The sequence below is a fragment of the Centropristis striata genome, chromosome 9 (genome assembly GCF_030273125.1).
Source record: "Centropristis striata isolate RG_2023a ecotype Rhode Island chromosome 9, C.striata_1.0, whole genome shotgun sequence".
Classification (NCBI taxonomy): domain Eukaryota; kingdom Metazoa; phylum Chordata; class Actinopteri; order Perciformes; family Serranidae; genus Centropristis; species Centropristis striata.
In genome coordinates, this window is record NC_081525.1 from 10,123,411 (window position 1) to 10,145,453 (window position 22,043).

The window sequence follows — 22,043 nt, forward strand, 5'->3', positions numbered from 1 at the left end:
CACAGTCATTTCGATTTGAGTCAATTTGGGGAAAAATGGATTTTACTTTTACACATTTCTGTTATAACAACAACCATCTACATCAACCTACACACTGTGCTCAGTCTACACACTCTACAATGTTTAACTGCACAGTGAACAACGTCAAGATAAAAGAAACAGCAAGAAGGGAGATCTTTTGATTTTTTATTATTTAGAGTGTAAAGTTTTGTTAACAGCAGTGATATGGGACAGTCTGACATGACCTGTGGCCACGGACATTCATGAGTTAAGTGTTTAAATAAATAAGTGTCGTCTTCTTGTGTTCTCTGGGAAATAAAGCTGTTTTATCTGGATTGAACTGATATTTTATGTGCTGTACTTTTTTATGTTGATAACTTTGATCATAATGATGCTAGAATGATCCTGATATCAGACAGAACTGGTATGACTTTAGGAGAGATCCAGTGTGTTGACCATCACAGTTAAATGGTTCGATGTTTCCACATGTGTCTGGACAGAGAGACGCAGCAGAGCATCGTGACGAGGAGAGTTCCTGCACACACAGGAGCCACTAAAGACCCGTCACCCACCGGAACCTGGACACTCAGCGGGACTCGCTCCTGCAGGACACAAGATATTGTTTGAGTGATGAAACAAAAGGAGCAATAGATGATTATCAAGAGTTATAAAAAAGATGGACATTTTTAAGATTTTAAGAAGATTTATAGAAGAACCACCTGCTGAGGCTGGAGTTTAACCCACTGACATGAGCTGGAGTTGTCAGCAGTGCATGGAGCGTCCACCACAGTGTGACGTGATAAACTGTCGAACTGACGACCTGCAAGAAGAAAGAAGTTTAGATCAAGACAATCAATTCATTTTCTGTCTCAACAACTAACAGCAAATGACTCAGTCAAGTTGTTGTTTTAACCACATTTTAACCAGTTATGGGGATATTAGTTCCACTATAAATAAAAGAAAATATATTTTTTTTAAATTTCGAGCCTGACCAATATATACATTTTGAGACCAAGTTGATAGAGATACCAATACTTCTTAAATAACTTAAAAAAAAATATTTAATACTATTATACTGTACATTAATAAACATTATGCATACAATTTGTTACGTTGTCAACCAAGTTTAGGATTGAAAACTGAGAAAATAAAGATTTTTTAAAAGAAGGATAAAATAAATAGCTAAATATAACTATGTATGAATCGATTGCTGACCATTTAAATAAAAAATTCAAATGAAATAAATAGATCTGTGAGACCATTTATAAATCACTCCAAGCATCATTTTCTGCATAATATGTTTTGTAAAGAAGTTTTTTTCACATCGGTGCATTTTGGAAAAATTATACACTGAAACTGAAACACACACACACACACACACATATATATATACATACATATATATGGGTATGATGTATATTATTATTATTATTTTTTTTTCCTCTTTAAAAACAAAACACCCCAGGTACTAATTTTGTTTAAAATGATACTGCGAATAGCTGAATGTAAGAAGCTGAATAACATAATTAAAATCTATATATTTTAACACTTTTTTTATAGTTTCTGAGAAGAGAGATTCACATCACTACGAAATAAATTTGTTCTCACATTGTTCGGTGCGCAGCAGCAGCTCTGGAGCTTCGATATGGATGGATGTGAATGTTTCTCCAGCAGCAGACGGCTCGTGGTATCGACTGTGGACAGGAATCGTTACCTTCAGTGTTCTGGGAGTCGGTCCATCAGCAGGAAACACATAGCTGACAAATCCTGTAGTCTTGTGAGCGGGCAGCTCCAGATCAATGGCTGAATCAAGTAATATCTTACAGAGAGGAATATATACATTAATAAATTATTATAAAAATACAATGTAAGAGCCATTTTATTTGCTTGAACCTCCCAAAACTTTGCAGAGAAGAGCGCTTATTACATGTTCAGAGGTAATGAGTTAATAAAAGCACCTGTGTATGATTGTTTGCTTGTGAGATGTCCGGGATAGGGAAACATTTTACTGAGTGCACGAATGGTATAAAGTTTATAAATTAGAGGTTTATTTTGCTGCGGGAAAAATAACTGCCCTCCATCTGAGACTTGTAGCTGTTTCCTTCTCAGGAACATGAATACCTAACAGTCAGAGTGTCAGAAAACCTGCTGTACAATAACCCCTGACCTCCATGCATCTGTGCACTTTGCACTCTGTTTTTTATTGTACATACTTGTTGTAAATTATGCAGACTTTTTAAGTAAATACTACTTAAATCTCACCACAATTTGCACTATATCACACTACTGTACCTTGGGATCATGTTAACTGGAGTCCAATTCCATGTTTGTGTATGCATGCTTGGCCGATAAATTTGATTCCGATTTGTCTTTAGAGGAAAGTAAACATTTTTTTTGAGAAGCAATAATAAATGGCATTAACTGTGGACATTTCATTTGTGTGCATAAAGACTTTATCAGGTAAAAAAGGGGTCTTGAGACTGGTCTTGAGACCACTTTTTGAAGGTCTCGGTCTTGTCTCAGAATCGACAGCATTTTTACTCGGTCTTGTCTCGGTCTCGGACGAAGCGGACTCTGGATTTTATTTCAAGACCGGCCAAGACCACAACTGTGCATTTTTGGATTTAGTTGTTAATATCATTACTGCGTATTGCTTGACAGGAGAAGAGGCCGTGAGAAGATGTCAGCCAACTCATCTGTAATAAAATTTGTTTACATGAACCACAAAGATTTTTTGTGCACAACTACAAAAAACAAAACACAGCAGCTTGTAAATTCTGCAAAGCAACGCTAATGGAGACGGCTGGGACTGTTCCTGGTCTTGACTCGGTCTCGCCCTGCCTCGGTCTTGGTCTTGTCTCAGTCTCGACCCGTCAAAGTCTTGGTCTTGTCTTGTTCTCGACCCCTCAAAGTCTTGGTCTTGTCTCAGTCTCGACCCCTCAAAGTCTTGGTCTTGTCTCGTTCTCGACCCCTCAAAGTCTTGGTCTTGTCTCGTTCTGGACCCCCTCAAATTCTTGGTCTTGTCTTGGTCTCGATACACTGTGGTCTTGGTATTGACTTGGTCTCGGTTTAACTGGTCTTGACTACAACACTGATACATAGTGTACATGAATGTGGTTTGTAATAATTATTTCCACAGATGTATTATGTTTCGTCCCAGTTGCTTAATATAAATAAAAGTTGTCAGTCTTACCTGCCAATCCATTTGCTGTCTCAGGGATGCGAGCTGGTACGGGTCTACATAGACCCCTCTGGGCCATTGATGGACCAGCAGGACTCTGAGCCCACTGAGCACATCTGGGCTGAGCTGAACAGAGGTCACCAGCTCCCTGAAACACATCAGGAATCATTTACTCATTACAGTCACTAGGAGCCCTTTAGAGGATTATTGTTTGATGTTTGTTAATACCTGTGGAAACCTTTCTTGATGATCTCCACTGAAACTAGTGAGGATTCAAGCTGCCGTTTCAGAAGATCACAGTGGTTCTCGTTCTTCTCATCTACAGAGATATTAAGGTTGTATCATTCAGAGCACTTTAGTTAAAGCTGTTATAATATACATTTAATTAATTATTTGTTAGTTCTGATAAAGCACTGAAAAAGACGAGGGGGCCACAAAAATGGGTTTATTGGGAACATGCAAGCTTATATTAAAAATCAAATAAAGATTTTGGTAGACAAGAAATTTAATTTTAAATTTCTGTACAGTAAAGTCATTTCTAGGAGACCAATACAAAATACTTGGAGTTTTAACCCTCTGAACCCCATCACATTTCTTTTTTCTTTAGTGAATCGCCAAAAATACAAAAATACAGTGTTTATAGAAAGAAACTGAAAAAAAGGCATTATCGTCATTTGAACTTTCTGACAGTGGAACAGTTAAACAGATCATAGGTTATGAAAGTTTCCTTTAGAAAAAGTGACCAAAACAAAGCTTAAAAATGTTATATTTCTGTCAGAATCGCTTTATTCTACATGTCTCATTTAAAAACAGTCATGTGACAAATATTCACTGAAAATCTGTTTACACAGAGCAGAGAGGAGAGGACAGGAGAGGCTGTTTACACAGAGCAGAGAGGAGAGGACAGGAGAGGCTGGAAACATGACAATCCTTCAATATGTACAATATGTGGAGAAAACATTTACATTTTTCTTTCTCAACTTTTGTTTTTTCTTTATTTTATTTTTACACTTTTAGCCATAAATGTGCTGCTTCCATATAACTACAGGACTGTATGTATATATATATATATATTGCAGTGACACCAAAACTAACAAAAACACAAAACTAATCAGTGTTTATTCGTTTAACTAGCTAGATTTATCCTAAACTTACCGTTTCCGATGAAGCAATGACATGTTGATAAACAAGCCCACACAGAAAAAAGTAGAAAATACATTCAGTTAGTAAAGGTGAACTAAATCAGTCTTTTAACAGCCTAAATATCCTTTATTTATACATTATATTTATCCGGACGCTGTTTTGACTCTCGCTGCTCGCTTTCAAATTGTTTACGGAAAAGAATGCTGAAGGACCCCTTCGTAGTTCTGGGGAAGCCAGGGCAGCGCCTGACTTAAAAGAAAAGAAAAATTGGAATTGTGACTAAGTTATAAACCAAAATTATGTATTTTAAGCAGACCGATCACATAACCTGTCATTAATAATAATTTTCATCGTGAGTAAAATACAGGAGTTCAACTTATTTTTGACTAATTATAGAAAGGCTTCAGCGAACACAGCAAGGTTCGAGACCGCCTAACGTTCGGCTGCCAGACAACGTTAAAGCGGATCAGCTGGATCTCGCTGGTCAAATGTGAAATATATTAATTATTATTAATAACTGCGGTTAAAATGTTTAATAGCTGAATTTTAAGTGGAGATTAGTGGACACTGGGCTGCTGCAGACGTAAGAACACCAACTGAAGATGAGTTTCGAGGCGAAGCGCTGCGGAGTTCAGTTCAGTCCTCCTGCTGTGGTTTTAATCTATGAGGAGAAGGAAAATAAACATGTTCGGAAAAGAGTCATCCCTGTCCGCAACTTCTCTAAATACTCCGGTAGGACAGCAATTATTCTGCTTCTCATACAGGCACAGAACCTGTTAACTAACTACTAATTATTATTATTAGATGTAAACAACAGGGATCTCCCAGCACCATATTATACCCATATACAGGTACATCTCAAAAAATTAGAATATCGTGGAAAAAGTTCAATATTATTTGTCAATTATTTCAGAAAGTGAAACTCCTATATTAAATAGATTCATTACACATAGAGTGAAATATTTCAAACCTGATTTTCTTGTAATTTCATTATCTCTAAGCCAGGATAATCAAAATTACAAGTAAAACATTAATTAAGAAATAAAATGTCAGTCCTAAAATATCAGAAAACCAGTCAACATGGCCGTAGCAAAAACATATAAATAAAATGTAATTAAATCTAGGCCCAGTGAAAGAATATTACCTTTATCCCATAGTTTCCTTTTTCTTTCTTTTTTTGATGCCTAAATTATATATTTTTCAAATGTCAGTGTTCTGATGTGAAAACATGTTAAAATAAAGTTTGTAGACCTAAAAAATAAAAATAAAAACCAGAAAATTAGTCAACATGGCTGTAGCAAAATAAATAAATAAAATAAAATCTGGGCCCAGTGAAGGAATATTATCTTTATCCCTTTTTCTGGGAATATGCACAATTAAAGCACTGAGTAAATTACAAGGATACAGGCTTTAAGAAGGGTCCTTTATTTTTAACTAATTCTGGGGCCATCATAGACATTCATTATGTCAGTTTACATCATGATATATATACCTTAATAACCACAAACACACTGGGTCATTCTGGAGTCTTGTGAAAATAATACAAAATTGCCACATATAACATGTGTGCACTATACCTGAAAGATACTTAAAGGCAACATGATGCTCACTGAGGGTGGAGGAACAGAGTTTATCTGACCCAGTAGACTGCCAAAGAGCTGTTTCAATTCCTGATGTGTTGTCCTTCAGACTACAGCATGGCTGCAGAGAGGCTGAAGAACCACCCTCGACACAGAGACTACCTGGAGAATGTGTCTCAGGGCCAGCTGGAGAAGCTTCACATCATCCTGAGAGATCACATGCAAGGCCTCAGCCTGGAGCACAGCCTGGACTCGTTCCGCCTGGACCCCGACCAAGACCTCAACAAACTGGACGACGACGAGCTGGCTCGCAAAAAGGGCCAAATGGACGGACTGTTCGAAAAGAACCGAAAGCACAAAGACGACCCTGACTTTGTTTATGATGTGGAGGTGGATTTCACCAAGACCACACAAGAAAAGTGCAGCTGGGATGAAGAGTCTGATGATGGATTTTAAAACTCTGTTCTACAATCTTTTCTTTCAGACTGTAAACCACCCGACATACTGTAAAAAATATATATTTATTGTGGAGGCCTGGCCTCACACCTCTCAAACTACTTGTTTTATCAAAAACTGTGAGTCCTCACAACAAAATATTAGTATCATCAGCAAGAAAAGTCTCTGCTGGACATGTTGATGTAAGTTTCACGTCTAGTAAAAAAGAGGTTAGCATTAGTCTCTATGGACAGTTGGTTGGAGTTGCTGTCACACTCAGGCTCACTGAGACAAATCTGTACATCCGACTGATTCCAGAGTAGGCTGTCTGTGAAGAGCATACATTTCTCTACAATCTGCCCTAGAAATGATTTATGAAGAGTGAAAGTTGTGGGAACCAAAACAGGTTTTTCAGAAAAATGTCAGATCATTTCCCAGCCTCTCTCAACTCGAGCTATGACATCATCCACTCTAGCTCTGAACATTCCGTCCAATACACACCCATTATAAACTCTGAGACGCTCTGAAAACAGCATTAAAGGTAAACTGTGATAATGTAAAAACCAAAAACTCAATCATTTTTTAATGTTAAAGTATAGCGAATTGGCACATCCCCAAAGTGAGGTGTTTCTGAGCTTGTCTCACCCTGATTGCCCGTTATTTTCAATGGGAAATTTTAATCGCAGTTGTTTAGATTTTTGCGTAAAGCTGTGAGGCGAATCTCAACAGAAAGACGTTACAGTATTAATTCCCAGACAACAACAATAAAGACAGCAGGTACAAGCATTACCCACTTACAACTATTGGTCTTGAAATAGTCATTTTAAACACACATCTCATGTTCCATTTCAAACTACAATGAATGAAGTCAGGCATGAATGTAATAGTGAATATTTATTTGTTATAAAATACTGAATTTTACAAAATACAAAGACTTTGGCTCTTTTTATTTGTGGCTTACACCTAGGTGAGTGATATTCACAGTCGAGTATGAAAGAAGATTCTAAAATCCTATTAAATAAAATTTGAGCGTACACCAATAAGTAATAAGCAATACAACATATATATCTTTGGAAAAAAACAAACTCCACAAAATATTGTTATCATACAAAACATATATATATACGTATATATTTCCATAAAAGCGATGGCAAAGTTTTAAAGGAGATAAACTATATCATAAAACCACGCCTGCAGTATCAAACCTCTTGAGGGGAAAATTTCATTCAAAGTGCGTAAATACCTCATTCAGAGAGACACTGACTGACTGACCTTTAGTACCACAATACATTCAAAAATGTCGCTTTTTCGTTGTTGTTGAAAATAATCAATGAGTTTACATTGCTTTGCTTGTTTGGTTTAAGATAATCTAAACATTAATTTTACACTGGTATCATTGCAGTCATGTATGCAGTGCTGATGTATTTCCCTAAGGAGGTAGGTAACTGAAAGTCTGACACATCATTCCTTTTACCAGCAAAACTTGGTTTTAAGGATTTAAGGTGTTTGAAATTGTAAATTCTCAGCAGGCTTTTCATTCGTTTAAAAAATAGTTCTTTATAAAATTGATATTTCAAGTATGCTAAAGCCACAATCCAAGATTTCTATTAGTAATGACAATATATACACTATGACTTGAAAGGAAGGACTTTCTGATCGGTAATCGGGGAGATAACGGTGATACTCAAAATCTGGATTAGGCCTTTAAAGAAAGCTGTATGACCCGACATGTATATGGAGAGTTATAGGAACTGAAATATATATTACACTATTAAACTACATCCAAAATACATACATTATTAGTAAGGTATTTCTGATGGTAAGAAATCTCATTTCTTCTTCTTGTCTTGGGTACACCTCGGACAAAACCTGAGATTTGAGAGGAGAAAAAAAAGATTTTTAGACACTGAGGAAAGTCAGGAGGTATGTGTTATATTAACCCTCTGAACTACAGCAACTTAAAAAGTATGTTTTCTTTAAAAAGTTGCCAAAAATATAGTTTATTGTACAAAGAAACTGTAAAAACAGGCGTTATTGTTGGAATTTGAACTTCTCGTCAGTCGTGGAATATATATATATATATATATATATATATATATATATATATATATATATATATATATATATATATATATATATATATATATATATTACATATATATATTACAAGGCCAAAGTGAGTAAAATCTAAAAAGAGCAAAAAAACTCCCTGAAACAGCTTGTTGGGGTAATGACATAATTAACATCCTTTGAACTAATTAAAAGTTCTTACCATTTTCCTTTGGGTTTCGAGGTGAGATCAACACAAGCAAAGTGGAACCATTCGATCGGACACTGAGGGATGAAAAACAACATTATTGTTCAGAATCTTCCACTCAAACTGGTTCTACTGGTAAAGAAACATGTGAAATATAATTTTGTCTAGAAAGATAAACTGAAAACCTACATCTGGATTATCACATCCAATCATTTCTCCATATGACACCTGGTGGCAGAGGCAGTATGTCGGCTCATTGGGGTCGACCGGCATGTCCAAGACGTCTGATGGCTGCATCGGCAGCAGAGCGTCACTCAAGTCTGGGCTAGAGTCCAACATAATACATGGAGCAAGATCAGAAATAAACATGACTGACAGATTTTCTGGTCTGAAAAAAATGTGTAGTGTAAATTCTGGAAGCTGCAAAACCTTAACTGGTCTGATCCAGCAGCCCAGACATACCTGTTCTTTATCTTTTTCTTTTTGGGAGAATCTTCATCAGAACCTTTCCTTGCTCTTCCTCTGGAGGCTCGCTTGTCTCTCAGCCCCCGGGCCTCTCCCTCTGTGGAAAATATTTACATTTATAGATGTACTTCAGTCCAGTTTGTCTTATTGATGAAAGTCTGTCCACAGTTACCCAACTCACTTTTCACCGCTCTTCCCTCTGTGCTTTCGTAGCCGCTCACTTCCAGTTTCTCCTTCAGCTCGTTCTCAAACCGCGCCAGATCTGCGTCCAGCCTGCGGATGTGTTTGTCCACCTGAAGAGAATGCATTTCACGGAGATCAGACACTGACAACAGGTGGGGTTTCATTTGCAAATTAAGAACATATGTTAACTAGGGATGCAACAACAAATCGATAAAATTCGATTACTAAAAGTGTTGGCAACAAATTTCACTATTGATTCATTGTGTCGCGCGATTATTACACCACTCAATAAGTCGTGGAGATGTTTGCGTATATATATTTAAAAAAAGTTGAGTTGAGCGGAGCAGAGCAAAACGGAGCAAAAACAAAAAAGGAAAGACCATCTGAGAGACAGAAAGAAGAAAGACCAGACGGAGTAAGACCGAAGTCATCCAACGTGTGTAAGTATTTCACAGTAACCAAACAGAAAAGGTGTGTTGATTTCCAAATATGCAAAAACGAGATGGATTGGCACAGAAGCACCACGGTGGTGATTCAACACGTAAAACGGATCCATGTTGGAGTCCTTGATGAGGAGGGAGGGAGTTCAACAGCAGGGTAAGTCACTACAGAATCCTACTTTTATTCACTCGCCTTTTTGGCCTATTAATTTTTCAATCTGTTGTCATGTATATATTATGCTTTGTCCCACATCGGTTATTGTTGACAATATTATATATAATATATTTGTGTGTGTTGTACTTTTTTATTTCATTCATGTTATTTTATAGCACTTGGTCATCTTAAGCTGTGTTTAAATGTGGTGTATAAATGAACTGAACTTGCACTTACTACAGTGATGGTTATAAATGAATGAATAAGCTTCAAGTGAACTTGGGAGTGGATGGATGTGTGTTTGTGTGTGTCTGAGTGTAGGAGTTTGAGTGTGTGCGTCTGTGAGTGAAGTGTAGAGAAAAACTTCTAACGTTCAAACAAATCCTGTTAGGTTTTTTGCACGGTCAGTTCTGTTTTTGGAACAAAGGGTTGGAAATTAATGCTTTTTGTATTTAAAAAAAAATCTCACCTATTAATCTGAAAAATGATCGACAGATTAATCAATTGTTAAAATAATCAGTTGTAGCCTTAATGTTAACTATTGATAAGTAACACAAACACCAGTAAGTCTGTTTATGACCCACCATTTCGTACGTCTGCATGGCGAGCTGGACTTTGTCGTCGCTGAACTCTTTGCACTTGCTGTAGGCGTTCTGGATCTTCTGCAGGTGTTCCACTCTCTGCTCTGAGGCCAGGTTCTTCACCTTCGCTATGTACTCTTCAGCCAGTTTGTCGATCTCTCCTTTCTTTTCTGCATAACAAAATGATTATTACAGTGCTGGAAAAAAACATTATGGTTGTCTAAAATGTAAATAAAATCAGGATGTCATAATTTGCTACTCCTTTTTTTTGCATATATTTAATTGAAAACTGTACAAAAACAATATATTTAATTTTCAAATTAATAATATGAAGTCACCAAACTTCATTAATGTCAGGATGATGCAATCAATCAAAACTCACCTGAGATTATTCTCTAATGAGACAGAATATAATGTAATTTAACACTTGTGCAGGTAGACCATGTGTGAGTAGGGGCTTTTAATCCATATTTCATTTGTATGATAAAAACTTGATGAGATTAAATGATTACCTTCAGTCCTATTGTCCAGGTCCCGCATCAAAGTGAAGTTTCTCTGCAGCTCACATGGAAGGTTTTCAATACCTAGAGAGAAAACCAACATTAGGAGTAGGGAGACCAAGGGACAGGCTTTCCATCACTAACACTTCACCACCCACAAACCAAGCAATAAATTACTTCATAATAAATAGATAGATAGATAGATAGATAGATAGATAGACTTTATTTATGCCAAGCTGGGAAATTACAGCATAATAGTATTAATAGTGGTTATAAGAACAGCATTCAATAACAATTAAAAGCAAGAACTGAGGAAACGCTTTCTTAAATCTCATCAATTTGCAGTGAGCGAACACCAGAGGCTTCAACCTGTACCAAGAGGTAAAACAGGTTAGAAATAATTAGACATACAGATATATACTAACAATTATAATAATCATTAAATAATAAGATTGATTAAAAAGTATATATACAAACACTGAAAAAAATTGAATGTACAGAAATACAGAAATGTTCTTTTTCTTTTTAAAGCATCTGGTTTGGGATGTATCTGCTTTTTAAAAATAATTTACTTATTTTACTTTTCTTATTTGTATTTTTTATTTTACCATTTTTATGGGATGTCTTCGCTATTTTTTTTTTTTACTATTTAGTTATTTTATTTTTCATTTTATGACTTTTATAGGATATCTCTGCTTTTAATTATTTTACTATTCTTATTTGTTTTTTTCATTGGATTATTTTTTATGGGAACTCTATTTTTTAGTAAAATGATTTACATATTTAACTTTTCTTATTTGCATTTTTTTTTCTATTATTGTATATTATTTACTAATTTTACTTTTTTTAAATTGTATTATTTATGGGATGTCTCTGATTTCATTTTTTTTTTATTAAAATATTTGGATATTTTCTTTTCTTATTTTTTATAGGATGTCTGTGCTTTTAAAAAAAAATATTTTTTTACTTTGGTATTATTAATATTCTCATTGTATATATATGTATATATATATATGTAGTGTAAATCAAGCTATAGGGATTACTGTGCTTGGTCCGTAACATTACATATGTGACGCACTTCTAACACCCCGCCCCGGCGCGTAACTGCTTACGGGAAACGCGGTTATCAACAGGTTGTTAATGCATGGTGCCTGCCATCCTCTGAACAAACCCACATTAGTCCAAACATGGGCATCATTAAAAACGTTATAACATTAAATATGACGATAGCATTTAAATCAACCTTACAAAACCACTGCTAGTTGCTAGGTCAACTAGTTAGCTTCTGTGACAGCTATCGCTACCTACAAACCTACAAACTCCGTTAAATATTAGACATTTGTTCAATTTATGATCACATTTAGTTTCTTCTTGAAATAGTCAAACATAATACATGTAGAGTTTATCCAACTTAATACAACCGACGGCGATGCTAATCAGAGAGTTAGCTCCGGAGCTAACGGCTAGCTGCTAACGCACTGTACTATCTGTCAGTCATCCACCAAGCAAAAAAAGTATTCGACACAGTAAAACTAAACCCCAAACAGTCGTAAGATGTTCAAAATGTTAACACTAGTACAGTGCCCCCCCAGATACTCACTGTCAAGGTAATGTTCCAAGTATATAGCCGTCGCCATTTCGGGTTAGCCGATTAGCTCCTTCTGTTAGCTCTCAAACTGTTGGCCGGAGAGTTGTGGGGGCTTGTTTAATCACCCCGGGTCGCCCGTCGGTCGATGGCTCGGAGGTGCAGCCTGCAGTCTCTGGGCGGTAGCTTAAAATGAAACGACGCTCTCTGCTGCAGTCACGCAGAATCAGTTTCCCTCCACGACACCATGCACTCTCGGGAGCTGCAACACAGGAGGAGACAACTTTTTCTGCCTGTGTGAGTTTGTGTGAACGAATGCCCGCCCCTTGCTGCTGCGGTTCACTTTCCAACAGTCAGCTGGTGGGTGACGTCATTCAAAACAAACGCCTCCCTCTCCAAAGAGACTGAACGGGGCAATGAGGATGCGCTGTGGGCGGGGCTAAGGGTAACTAATTTTATTTATTTTATCTATTTTTTATTGTCAATCATCGTTATTACAAACATTCAAAGTAAAGAACAAACAACATTTCCATATTAAACATACTTTTCAAAATTGGTCTTTTGTAATATTACATTTTTTTGAGACAGTGAATGTTAGGTCTTCATTAAATGTAAGCCATAATCATTATAATTAGAATAATTTAAATAAATGAAGACATGAAAAGTTTCATTCTGTGTGTAATGGATCTATACAATGTGATATGTGTAACTTTTATATGATATTCTAATTTATTGAGATGCACCTGTATTCAACTGGAAGTCACCAGATGACACGGTCACCCGTTAATCCGTAACACCAGTGTACCGTTAACATAGACATATATGACCGTTAAGGCAAAGCAAGTACGAGCCAATCACAGCATACCGTTGGCCCTCGTCACACGGAAGTGGGCGCAGTTTCTTAAACTAAACTGGGTTGAAAAACGCTTTTTGACACCGAGGAGGGCATCGTTGTTGTTTTTTGTTTATCTCACTTCCGTTCGTGTGTCCCATCAAAGCCTTCATCTGTTCATAAAACTAAAATTACTAAAATAATCAAGTAAGTAAAAAACAGTCTTCTTTTACCGATAATGAGCTTTTATGCTGGGTTATAAAGACCAGTGTTGTTGTCTAAACGTTAGTTAACGCGAGGTAACTTCGACTGCGTTTGGCATCAAAGCTAGCTAAACTTGTGATTAAGCTACGCTGTTGTGGTCTTTCACGTTATGGGATCAATATTGGACATTATCTCTCTGGTGCAGATCGTATTAATAAGACATGAGGATGGCTAAGTGACAGCTGGCCTGTTGTTACATGAAGCCATTATCTGTTACCGTTAAGTTAGCTCGTTAGCTCAGAACCAAAACAGCTGCCCGAATATTAACTGGTAGCGAATCATGGGTTATTTTAGGACACGTTTATAATGACACATGTAGAATAAATTGATTAAGACAGAAATGTCACTATTTTAAGCTTTGTTTTGGTTACTTTTTTCTAACGGAAACGTTCGTAACACATGATCAGTTCAAGGACTCTTTGAATGTTCAGATTCCCAAGATAATGATTTTCTTCTACATAAAACATACTTTTCACTCAGATCGCTTGTTTTCAGAGGGTTGAACAAAAAGTGACACGTACGGCAGTGACAGTTATCTATTATTAGCTTCTGCTGGTGTTGTAATTGACTAACAAAAGTCGTTATAATATTTATATCTTATACTGTAAGGAAGAGTAACCTGTATCTGCGAAAACGACCGATGTGCTCACGCTTTGTATTCTTTTCTACTTATTTCTGTAAATATCATTGTAGACCTATGCTAATGGTGCTAAGAGTCACGAGGTTTGTTTGGCTATGCCGCTCACGCCCAGTCACCAGCTGATCATGTGTCATTATTGACAGACCCTGAATATGTGTGTGTATATATACATATGTGTGTTATTGTTTTAGGTGAAAGATGGCTATGGTAAAGAGTGGTTGGCTCCATCGACAAAGTAAGTAGACAGACATAGTCCGTATACTATAATATATGCTGTTATAAAGTAGGGCTGGGCGATATATCGCTATAAAAGATACAGGTATATTTTTAAATGTGATATAGAATTAGACCATATCGCATATCGATATAGTTCAATTGTTTTTTCTTTCTTTATATATATTAATGCTGCCCTTACTAGTGTTTGTCATATTTAGTACTTTTGTAATGTACGTTATTCTGTTCTCATATAAATATATTTATTTCAGAAAAAGATTGGCCTATTTTATTTCATAGGCTATTTTTCTCAAGATTTTTTGCTATTTAAATGTGCACTTTATGGAGCTTTGATTTCAAAAGAAAAAAAAAGAAAAAAGGTACTCCTGTTATACAGTATTTATGTTCACTTAAATAAACGGTTTCAATAAAACTACTTGTGACATGTCATATTTGGCTTTGACTTTGACTGAACATTTGCTCTCACTTTGCGATAAAAATATCGGGATATATATTGTATATCGATATCCAGCCTAAATATATCAGGATATGACTTTTGGTCCATATCGCCCAGCCCTGTAATAAAGGCTAAAAGGTTAAAGATGCTGTGTGATATCCTGTATGATTGACTGTTATGTTTTCCTTACAGGTACCATACTGCGCCGGTGGAAGAGAAACTGGTTTGACTTGTGGGCTGATGGACGGCTTGTGTTCTACAACGATCAGCAGCGGCGTGACATGGAGGACGACATCCACATGAGGGTCGACTGCATTAACATCCGGAGCTCGGCTGCATGCCAAGGTTCCCGGCTGCATCAGTGTGTCGCTGCTTCACACTTAAACTCTTAATTTATGTTCATGTTTAAATATGTGTTTCGTCTCTTTTTGCTCCTCAGAGCTGAACCCACCGGAGGGGAAGAACCGAGACGCCCTGCTGCAGATCGTGTGCAGGGACGGACGGGTCATCAGTCTGTGTGCAGACAGTGCAGATGATGCTCTGTAAGACAACACACACACACACACACACACACACGCTGAGTCATCATATCAATTGCATGGATTGTTACTGTGTTTACATTTACAGATATTTAACATCTGAGATATCATGACTTTGTGTTGCAGGGCGTGGACCATGGCACTTCAGGACGCCAGAATCAATGCTGTGAGTTTCTGCTTTGTCTTTAATTCAATTTTTAAACATTTATTTAATCTCAAGAAATTATTGAGCTTTCATTTTCAACAATGATGAGGTAGAATTACAAAAAATCATACACACATTGAAGTTAACAAGAAAACAAACAAAAGTCGACAACAGTTAAAAACTGGTACATTCAAGCCCAGAATAGTTTGTAATCGTGGTTTAAAATCGACCTGTAAGTACATTTGTGTTTAGTTTGAATGTTTTTCATGGGTGCAGCAGAAAAACTAAAAGCATTTTCCAAAATTTTGTGTTTACATGCTAAACTTCAAGTATTAGCAGATCACTAGAGCGTCTGGAATAATGGCTATGAGACCAGTTTAATAAAAAAAGAAGTTAAACATGCATATGGCATGTTGCTACTAAGAGCTTTATAAATAAAGTAACTCTTTAATGTTAGCGTGGACTGATAAACTGAATCAAGCGGTCTGAGAGTGGAGGCAGAGGCGTGTCTGTAGATAACATCACCACAAACCTAAACAGACAGAAGACGGCCTCAATTATCCGTTTCCTACCAATCCTGGGGGGAAAATTGTGTCTGTGTCTGCACAAATATCCAATTTTCAGTTGTAGGTTGCAGGCCAGTGTGTCAATGTGACATTCAAATGTAATTTTCTGATCCAGATACAGAAATATTTATACTCTGAGACAGTCCAGCATCCAGTCAGAGAGGTTATGTCCAAAATGTTGTCTGCAATATTTCTGGCTCTAGAGAAAATCATATATTTACAGGAGCATCTCAATAAATTAGTCAATTTCCAGTAGTTCAAGTCAAACAGCCCCAATCAAGTATTGAGTCATATAGATGGACATAGTTTTCAGAGGCCAACATTTCCATTTTAAACATTAGAATATTAAAAATAATAATAATTTAAAAAATATATTAGTAATAAGAAATATTACAGAGACACTCGATTTTAGGTCTTCATTAAGCCATAATCATTATAATTAGAAGAAATGAAATAAATGAAGACATGAAATGTTTCATTTTGTGTGTAATGGATCTATATAATGTGTTATTTCACCTTTGTGAATTGAATTACTGACATAAATAAACTTCAAAGGTTTGTACTGCCGGAGTGTGTAGCGTTAGTAAAACACTGCAAAATTGTGTCATCTGCATAAAGATGTGTGTTATAATTTGATATATTGTTAATGTAAATAGTGAATAAGACAGGGCCAAATTACTTTTTGTTTACCAAAACCATAAAAAAAATGTTTTTGTCAAACCTGTAGGTATAACTTTATCTGTCTTATTCAATAAATAAACTGCAACCTAAACTGTTAGAGAATATTATTTGAATACTGTCAGGCAGGCTGAGCTCATGAAACAACAACTCTGTCATGGTGCATCTATTTTTAGGTGGTGGCTACACCTCAGATCGGCTTTGCACAGGAAGCGATGGCGTCAGCTCCTCCCCCCTACTCAGAATACGCTCCCCCACCTCAGGTAAAGACAAACAGTCTGTGTATGATTAAAAATGTATTAAATTAACACTGAATGCAAAGACTGTTTAGTAATGTTATGGGTTTGTGATTACAGAGGAGTCTTTATGCTCTTTTTTTTTTTTGTCATTCTCCAGCAGGTCTATGCTCCGGGTCCGTATGGAGAGTATGTTGCTCCTCCACCTCACGCTACTCAGATTGTCTACTCTGCTGACGGGCAGCCCTACGCTGTGGCCTATCCCTATCAGTACCAAGGTAAACAAAAGTAACATTTTCAGCACAAACGTAGCAGCTTGCAGCACCTCGGCTTCTTACTGGTTCTAACAGATGACATTACATCACCCCGATTTTAGCTTCTCTTCACTGGCTCCCTGTTGGTTTTAGGATTGATTTTCAGATTTTACTGATCACTGATTCACAAAGCTGTTTGAGGTCTGGCTCCTAGCTATTTAACATTATTATTATTAACTCCATACGAGCCGACCCGCATCCTCAGATCTTTGGGTCCTTCTGACCGCTCCAAAGTCAAAACTGAAAACCAGACCAGGCTTTCTCCACCAGAGCGCCCCGATATCTTTTTGAGTGATGCGATACTTTAAAAAAGAGGGAAGAGTATAGGGAACTAATAGCAATGCTTTCATTTGTCACATGACCTCCAGGAGGCCATACTGAAACCCTTTTTGTAGGCTTTTCCAAAGTAAACAGCTTTGCCATTTTGTGCCACAAAAATCACTCAAAACGTAATTTCCTGGGGCATTCCAGGTGGCACACCTGGTAGAGCGCATACCACAGAGGCTCAGCCCTCGTAAGCAGGCGGCCCGGGTTTGAATCCGGCTTGGAGCCCTTTCCCGCATGTCTTCCCCTCTGTCTCCCCCCTCGACTCTGCATATCTGTCTACTATCAATAAAGCTATAAAATGCCCAAAAAATATTTTAAAAACAACAAAAAATGTAATTTGCTGGCCCTTTTCGATCTGGAAAAAATCTATTCCTACTGATAGGTGAATCTTTATTTTTGATAGTTTCATACACTTAGACATTCATTTCAATGGGTCGTTGGTTTGATGGTACAATGACAACATTCAGACAAGAAACCGGTTAAAAAAGTTCCTTTCATAATGTTTTAAAATTTAAAATGTTATGTATTGTACCGTTGAAGCTACTGAATCTTTTACACGTTTATTAAATAAATAATGTTAAAATTAATTTAAAAAACTCTTTTTCACTAATGGTACAATGTTGCCTACGGGCAACAAACCCCAAAAACTTCCACCAAAAAAATAATTATAAAATTTCTTCAGATAATGTTCATTTAGTCGACCCCACTTTTTTTCCTAACTGGCATCATAATGTGTACCATAGAGGGTTAAATCACTTCTTAAAACCCACTTTTATAGACTTGTAATGCCGTCTATCTGCCATCTATCTCACCACTCCTTTTTACTTCTTCACTTTTTACTTTTTTTTACTCCTTTTCCCGTTCATTTTCTGTGTATCTGAGAATGTCTTGTGTTTGTTCCTGCTCTGTCTCTTGTTTTTCTTTTAATGTGAGAATTGTTTTTAGCCTCATGGCATCATTCTCCTTGTGATTAACTGCTCTCTGTCCAAGCACTTTGTAAACTGCTGTTTTTAAAAGGTGCTATATAAATAAATGTTGTTATTATTATAAAAATAGAAGAAAAGTTTAAACTCCTTACCTGCAGACCTGAATGTTGTCTGGTTGCTGCTGCAGGTGGCTACGCTGCTCCAGGAGTCAACCACGTGGTGATCCGGGAGCGGCAGCGTGAGGACGGAGGGGACGTGGCATTGGGGATGCTCGCCGGAGCTGCCACTGGCCTGGCGCTTGGCTCGCTCTTCTCCGTCTTCTAATGTTTTAACTGCTGTGTGTGTGTGTGTGTGTGTGTGTGTGTCCTGTATTAGCAGCGCTCGGCTTCTTCTCTGCGCCGTCACAGGAGTCAAACAGTCTGTTGGGCTACTTTCCATCTACGAAGCATGATTGTGATGAGCAGCGATTTACTCCCTACGTGTTCTACAGGTGCATCTCAATTTAATTTAATCAATTTAAATATGATAGAAAAGTTTATTTATGTCAGTAATTCAATTCAAAAATGTGAAATAACACATTATATAGATGCCTTACACACAAAATGAAACATTTCATGTCTTCATTTATTTAATTTCTTCTAATTATAATGATTATGGCTTACATTTAATGAAGACCTTAAATTCAGTGTCTCAAAAAAAATGTAATATTACAAAAGACCAAATTTAAAAAATCTGTTTATTATGGAAATGTTGGCCTCTGAAAAGTATGTCCATCTATATGACTCAATACTTGGTTGATTTGAACTACTGGAAATAGACTTTTCATCATATTCTAATGTATTGAGATGATCCTGTGTATATATATATAAATATATTATACACACAGTAAACACTGTTAGCACTTTCTCTTGTCTGAATATTCTTAACCAAAAAATACTCACTTTTTAAGAGTTATTTAAGCGTCAGGAAACACAATACTCCTTTTCTGTACTGTACATTTCAGGTCCTGCCTGTTGGGTTTCATGGAGCACATTCCTTCTGTATATTTGCAGAATTATCTAAATAGCCATAAGTTTTTCTTGTGTTTGTTTTCTGTGTGCTGCTGGACTTGTTTTACACGTCTTTGTTTCCTCGGCTCCTCGGGTTATTTGTGGTGGAGGCGGGCTGAGGATGAACAGCAATAATAACTCATATTGTAGCATTATAAGGTACATGAGAGGGTTCTGGTTGTGTGGTGATGTCGCCACCACGAAAACGTCTGTGAGCGAGGAAACGCCGGCATTTCCACCATGTGCTTTGAAGTGAAAAGGGACGTCGCTCCTCATATGTGTAATAAGCATTATCTATGATCTTTTGTTCATTGGCAGCTGTTGAATAATACTTTTTATTTCATTTGGAACGTGTTTGAATTTTGGTTTCGACACATACTAATCAGGCTGATCAGTTTATTTAGAGTTAGTTACATTTCAGTCGGCCTGCAGTTTTATTTTTCACTCCAAATGATGTCAAAATTCTCCAGTTTTCATGTTATTTATGAATGCATTTGTGCACACTTTCATATCTGTATTAAGCACTAACAGCGATGTTAAAGACTCCAGATGGTCAGCTTGTGTGTAACATTGATGTGATTTTTCTACAGTTCAAGTGTTTAAAGATGTGAAAATAATCAAGCAGTTGTATTCCTCTAATATCTAATGCACTAATTATATTCTGATCATTTAGAGTACAGTTATGACTAAGAGATGTATTTTAACAATTAAATATATATTGGCAAAGTTAATAAAGACTCTTGGTGTTGTTTGTTTATTAACCCTGAGACCTTTTTATTCACAGAACACGTTGTAGAGATACAACAAAAGTGCAACAAGTTTATTTATGTCACCAGTCAGTAACTTTAAACCGCCACAGAAACTCTTAGACACAATATATTATATATTATAGAAGTAATTCAGAACGTACAGTAAAAAACAAAGAGTAGAAATGCATGCACAGACATGCAAAGGCATTATTGTGCAATATTTGCTTTGTAGAAAAATTCAGGAACTCAATAAAAAACCCCAAAGATCCTTATGAAGATAAAGGAAAATTTGTAAAATAGAGAAAATAACGCAACCAGTAAAATGTATTTACATTTTATGGAAGCCAATTTATGCCAATAAAAGCCAGATTCAGAGATGACTTATGAGAAGAAAACAAGCAAGTTTTACATTTTACAGCAAACATTCCCATTTATAAAAGCTGACCTAGAAACTGATTTTTTTTAGGTGCAATATCATATATTAGAGTTATGTAGTGTTGAAAATGTAGCATCAGCTTCCAACCTTCATACTGAAGAACAGTGATGGTGGTAAAGTTTTCTTTGAAACAAGTAAATATCTCTTTTTTTTTGGGACATGCAAAAGTAATATACAGTTGAAACCAGAAGTTTACATACACTATATTAAAAGACACATATGCTTTTTTTCTCACTGTCTGACATGAAATCAGACAATCACTTTTCCTGTTTTAGGTCCGTTAGGATTACCAAAATTATTTCTATTTACTAAATGCCAGAATAATGAGAGAAGGATTTTTTTAGACAATTTTTTATTACTTTCTTCAAAGTCAGAAGTTTACATACACTAACATTATCATGCCTTGAAACAATTTGGGAAAGCCCAGATGATGCTGTCATGTCTCTGGAAGCTTCTGATAGGTTTATTGACAACATTAGAGTTAATTCGAGACACACCTGTAGATGTATTTTAAGTCACACCTGAAACACACTGCTTCTTTGTGTGACATCATGGGAAAGTCAAAAGAAATCAACCAAAATATCAGGAAGAGAATTGTGGACTTGCACAAGTCTGGTTCATCCTTGGGTGCAATTTCCAGATGCCTGAAGGTGCCACATTCATCTGTTCAAATAATTATACCCAAGTATAAACACCATGGGAATGTCCAGCCATCATACCGCTCAGGAAGGAGACGTGTTCTGTGTCCCAGAGATGAACGTGCTTTGGTCCAAAATGTGCATATCAACCCAAGAACAAAAGCAAAAGATCTTGTGAAGATGCTGGCTGAAGCTGGTAAGAGTGTGTCATTATTCAGAGTGAAACGAGTACGAAGACATGGGCTGAAAGGCCACTCTGCCAGGAAGAAGACATTACTCCAAAAGAAACATAAAAACGACAGATTACAGTTTGCAAATGCACACAGGGACAAAGACCTTAATTTTTGGTCTGACAAAACTGTAATCTGTCTTTTTTTATGTTTCTTTTGTAGTAATGTCTTCTTCCTGGCAGAGTGGCCTTTCAGCCCATGTCTCAGGACTCGTTTCACTCTGGATAATGACGCACTCTTACCAGCTTCAGCCAGCATCTTCACAAGGTCTTTTGCTTTTGTTCTTGGGTTGATATGCAC

General features: G+C 36.6%; 4 protein-coding genes across 5 annotated transcripts; 2 read left to right on the plus strand and 2 right to left on the minus strand.

The window, feature by feature from the left end:
* Positions 1-206: 206 nt before the first annotated feature.
* pigx (phosphatidylinositol glycan anchor biosynthesis, class X) lies at positions 207-4,525 on the minus strand. Its single transcript, XM_059340939.1, has 6 exons — positions 4,337-4,525; positions 3,410-3,500; positions 3,194-3,329; positions 1,609-1,819; positions 720-820; positions 207-602 (listed from the first exon to the last, which is right to left on the minus strand). Exons 1-6 carry the CDS (start codon positions 4,398-4,400, stop codon positions 465-467), a joined length of 741 nt encoding a protein of 246 aa, XP_059196922.1. The 5' UTR covers positions 4,401-4,525; the 3' UTR covers positions 207-464.
* Positions 4,526-4,757: 232 nt separating this feature from the next.
* On the plus strand, positions 4,758-7,064 carry cep19 (centrosomal protein 19). The gene is made up of 2 exons (XM_059340945.1): positions 4,758-5,056; positions 6,014-7,064. Exons 1-2 carry the CDS (start codon positions 4,927-4,929, stop codon positions 6,358-6,360), a joined length of 477 nt encoding a protein of 158 aa, XP_059196928.1. The 5' UTR covers positions 4,758-4,926; the 3' UTR covers positions 6,361-7,064.
* Positions 7,065-7,220: 156 nt separating this feature from the next.
* Positions 7,221-12,931, minus strand: ing5a (inhibitor of growth family, member 5a). Its single transcript, XM_059340941.1, has 8 exons — positions 12,520-12,931; positions 10,932-11,003; positions 10,423-10,589; positions 9,243-9,354; positions 9,059-9,158; positions 8,786-8,921; positions 8,612-8,673; positions 7,221-8,208 (listed from the first exon to the last, which is right to left on the minus strand). The coding sequence occupies exons 1-8, from the start codon at positions 12,554-12,556 to the stop codon at positions 8,169-8,171; spliced, it is 726 nt and encodes a 241-aa protein (XP_059196924.1). The 5' UTR covers positions 12,557-12,931; the 3' UTR covers positions 7,221-8,168.
* A 491-nt stretch (positions 12,932-13,422) lies between these two features.
* plekhb2 (pleckstrin homology domain containing, family B (evectins) member 2) lies at positions 13,423-20,125 on the plus strand. Of its 2 annotated transcripts, none has more exons than XM_059340943.1 (8): positions 13,423-13,543; positions 14,432-14,475; positions 15,103-15,255; positions 15,350-15,452; positions 15,576-15,615; positions 17,015-17,101; positions 17,238-17,352; positions 18,829-20,125. In XM_059340943.1, exons 2-8 carry the CDS (start codon positions 14,439-14,441, stop codon positions 18,963-18,965), a joined length of 672 nt encoding a protein of 223 aa, XP_059196926.1. In that variant the 5' UTR covers positions 13,423-13,543; positions 14,432-14,438; the 3' UTR covers positions 18,966-20,125. The 2 variants fall into 2 exon arrangements, with proteins under 2 accessions (XP_059196926.1, XP_059196925.1); XM_059340942.1 differs by having other exon boundaries at positions 13,426-13,543; positions 17,235-17,352.
* The last annotated feature ends 1,918 nt before the right edge of the window (positions 20,126-22,043 follow it).

Excerpts from the sequence above, each read along its gene's own strand:
- pigx (XM_059340939.1), bottom strand. The coding sequence starts at position 4,400 with ATGTATTTTCTACTTTTTTCTGTGTGGGCTTGTTTATCAACATGTCAT. Across the intron at positions 821-1,608 it reads GCTGCTGCGCACCGAACAAT|GTCGTCAGTTCGACAGTTTA; the intron begins GTGAGAACAAAT and ends TTCTTCTTGCAG. Across the intron at positions 603-719 it reads TTAAACTCCAGCCTCAGCAG|GAGCGAGTCCCGCTGAGTGT; the intron begins GTGGTTCTTCTA and ends TGTGTCCTGCAG.
- cep19 (XM_059340945.1), top strand. The coding sequence starts at position 4,927 with ATGAGTTTCGAGGCGAAGCGCTGCGGAGTTCAGTTCAGTCCTCCTGCT. Across the intron at positions 5,057-6,013 it reads CAACTTCTCTAAATACTCCG|ACTACAGCATGGCTGCAGAG; the intron begins GTAGGACAGCAA and ends GTTGTCCTTCAG.
- ing5a (XM_059340941.1), bottom strand. The coding sequence starts at position 12,556 with ATGGCGACGGCTATATACTTGGAACATTACCTTGACA. Across the intron at positions 8,922-9,058 it reads AAGAAAAAGATAAAGAACAG|CCCAGACTTGAGTGACGCTC; the intron begins GTATGTCTGGGC and ends GTTGGACTCTAG. Across the intron at positions 8,674-8,785 it reads TTGGATGTGATAATCCAGAT|TGTCCGATCGAATGGTTCCA; the intron begins GTAGGTTTTCAG and ends TTCATCCCTCAG.
- plekhb2 (XM_059340942.1), top strand. The coding sequence starts at position 14,439 with ATGGCTATGGTAAAGAGTGGTTGGCTCCATCGACAAA. Across the intron at positions 15,453-15,575 it reads GACAGTGCAGATGATGCTCT|GGCGTGGACCATGGCACTTC; the intron begins GTAAGACAACAC and ends TTTGTGTTGCAG. Across the intron at positions 15,616-17,014 it reads AGGACGCCAGAATCAATGCT|GTGGTGGCTACACCTCAGAT; the intron begins GTGAGTTTCTGC and ends ATCTATTTTTAG.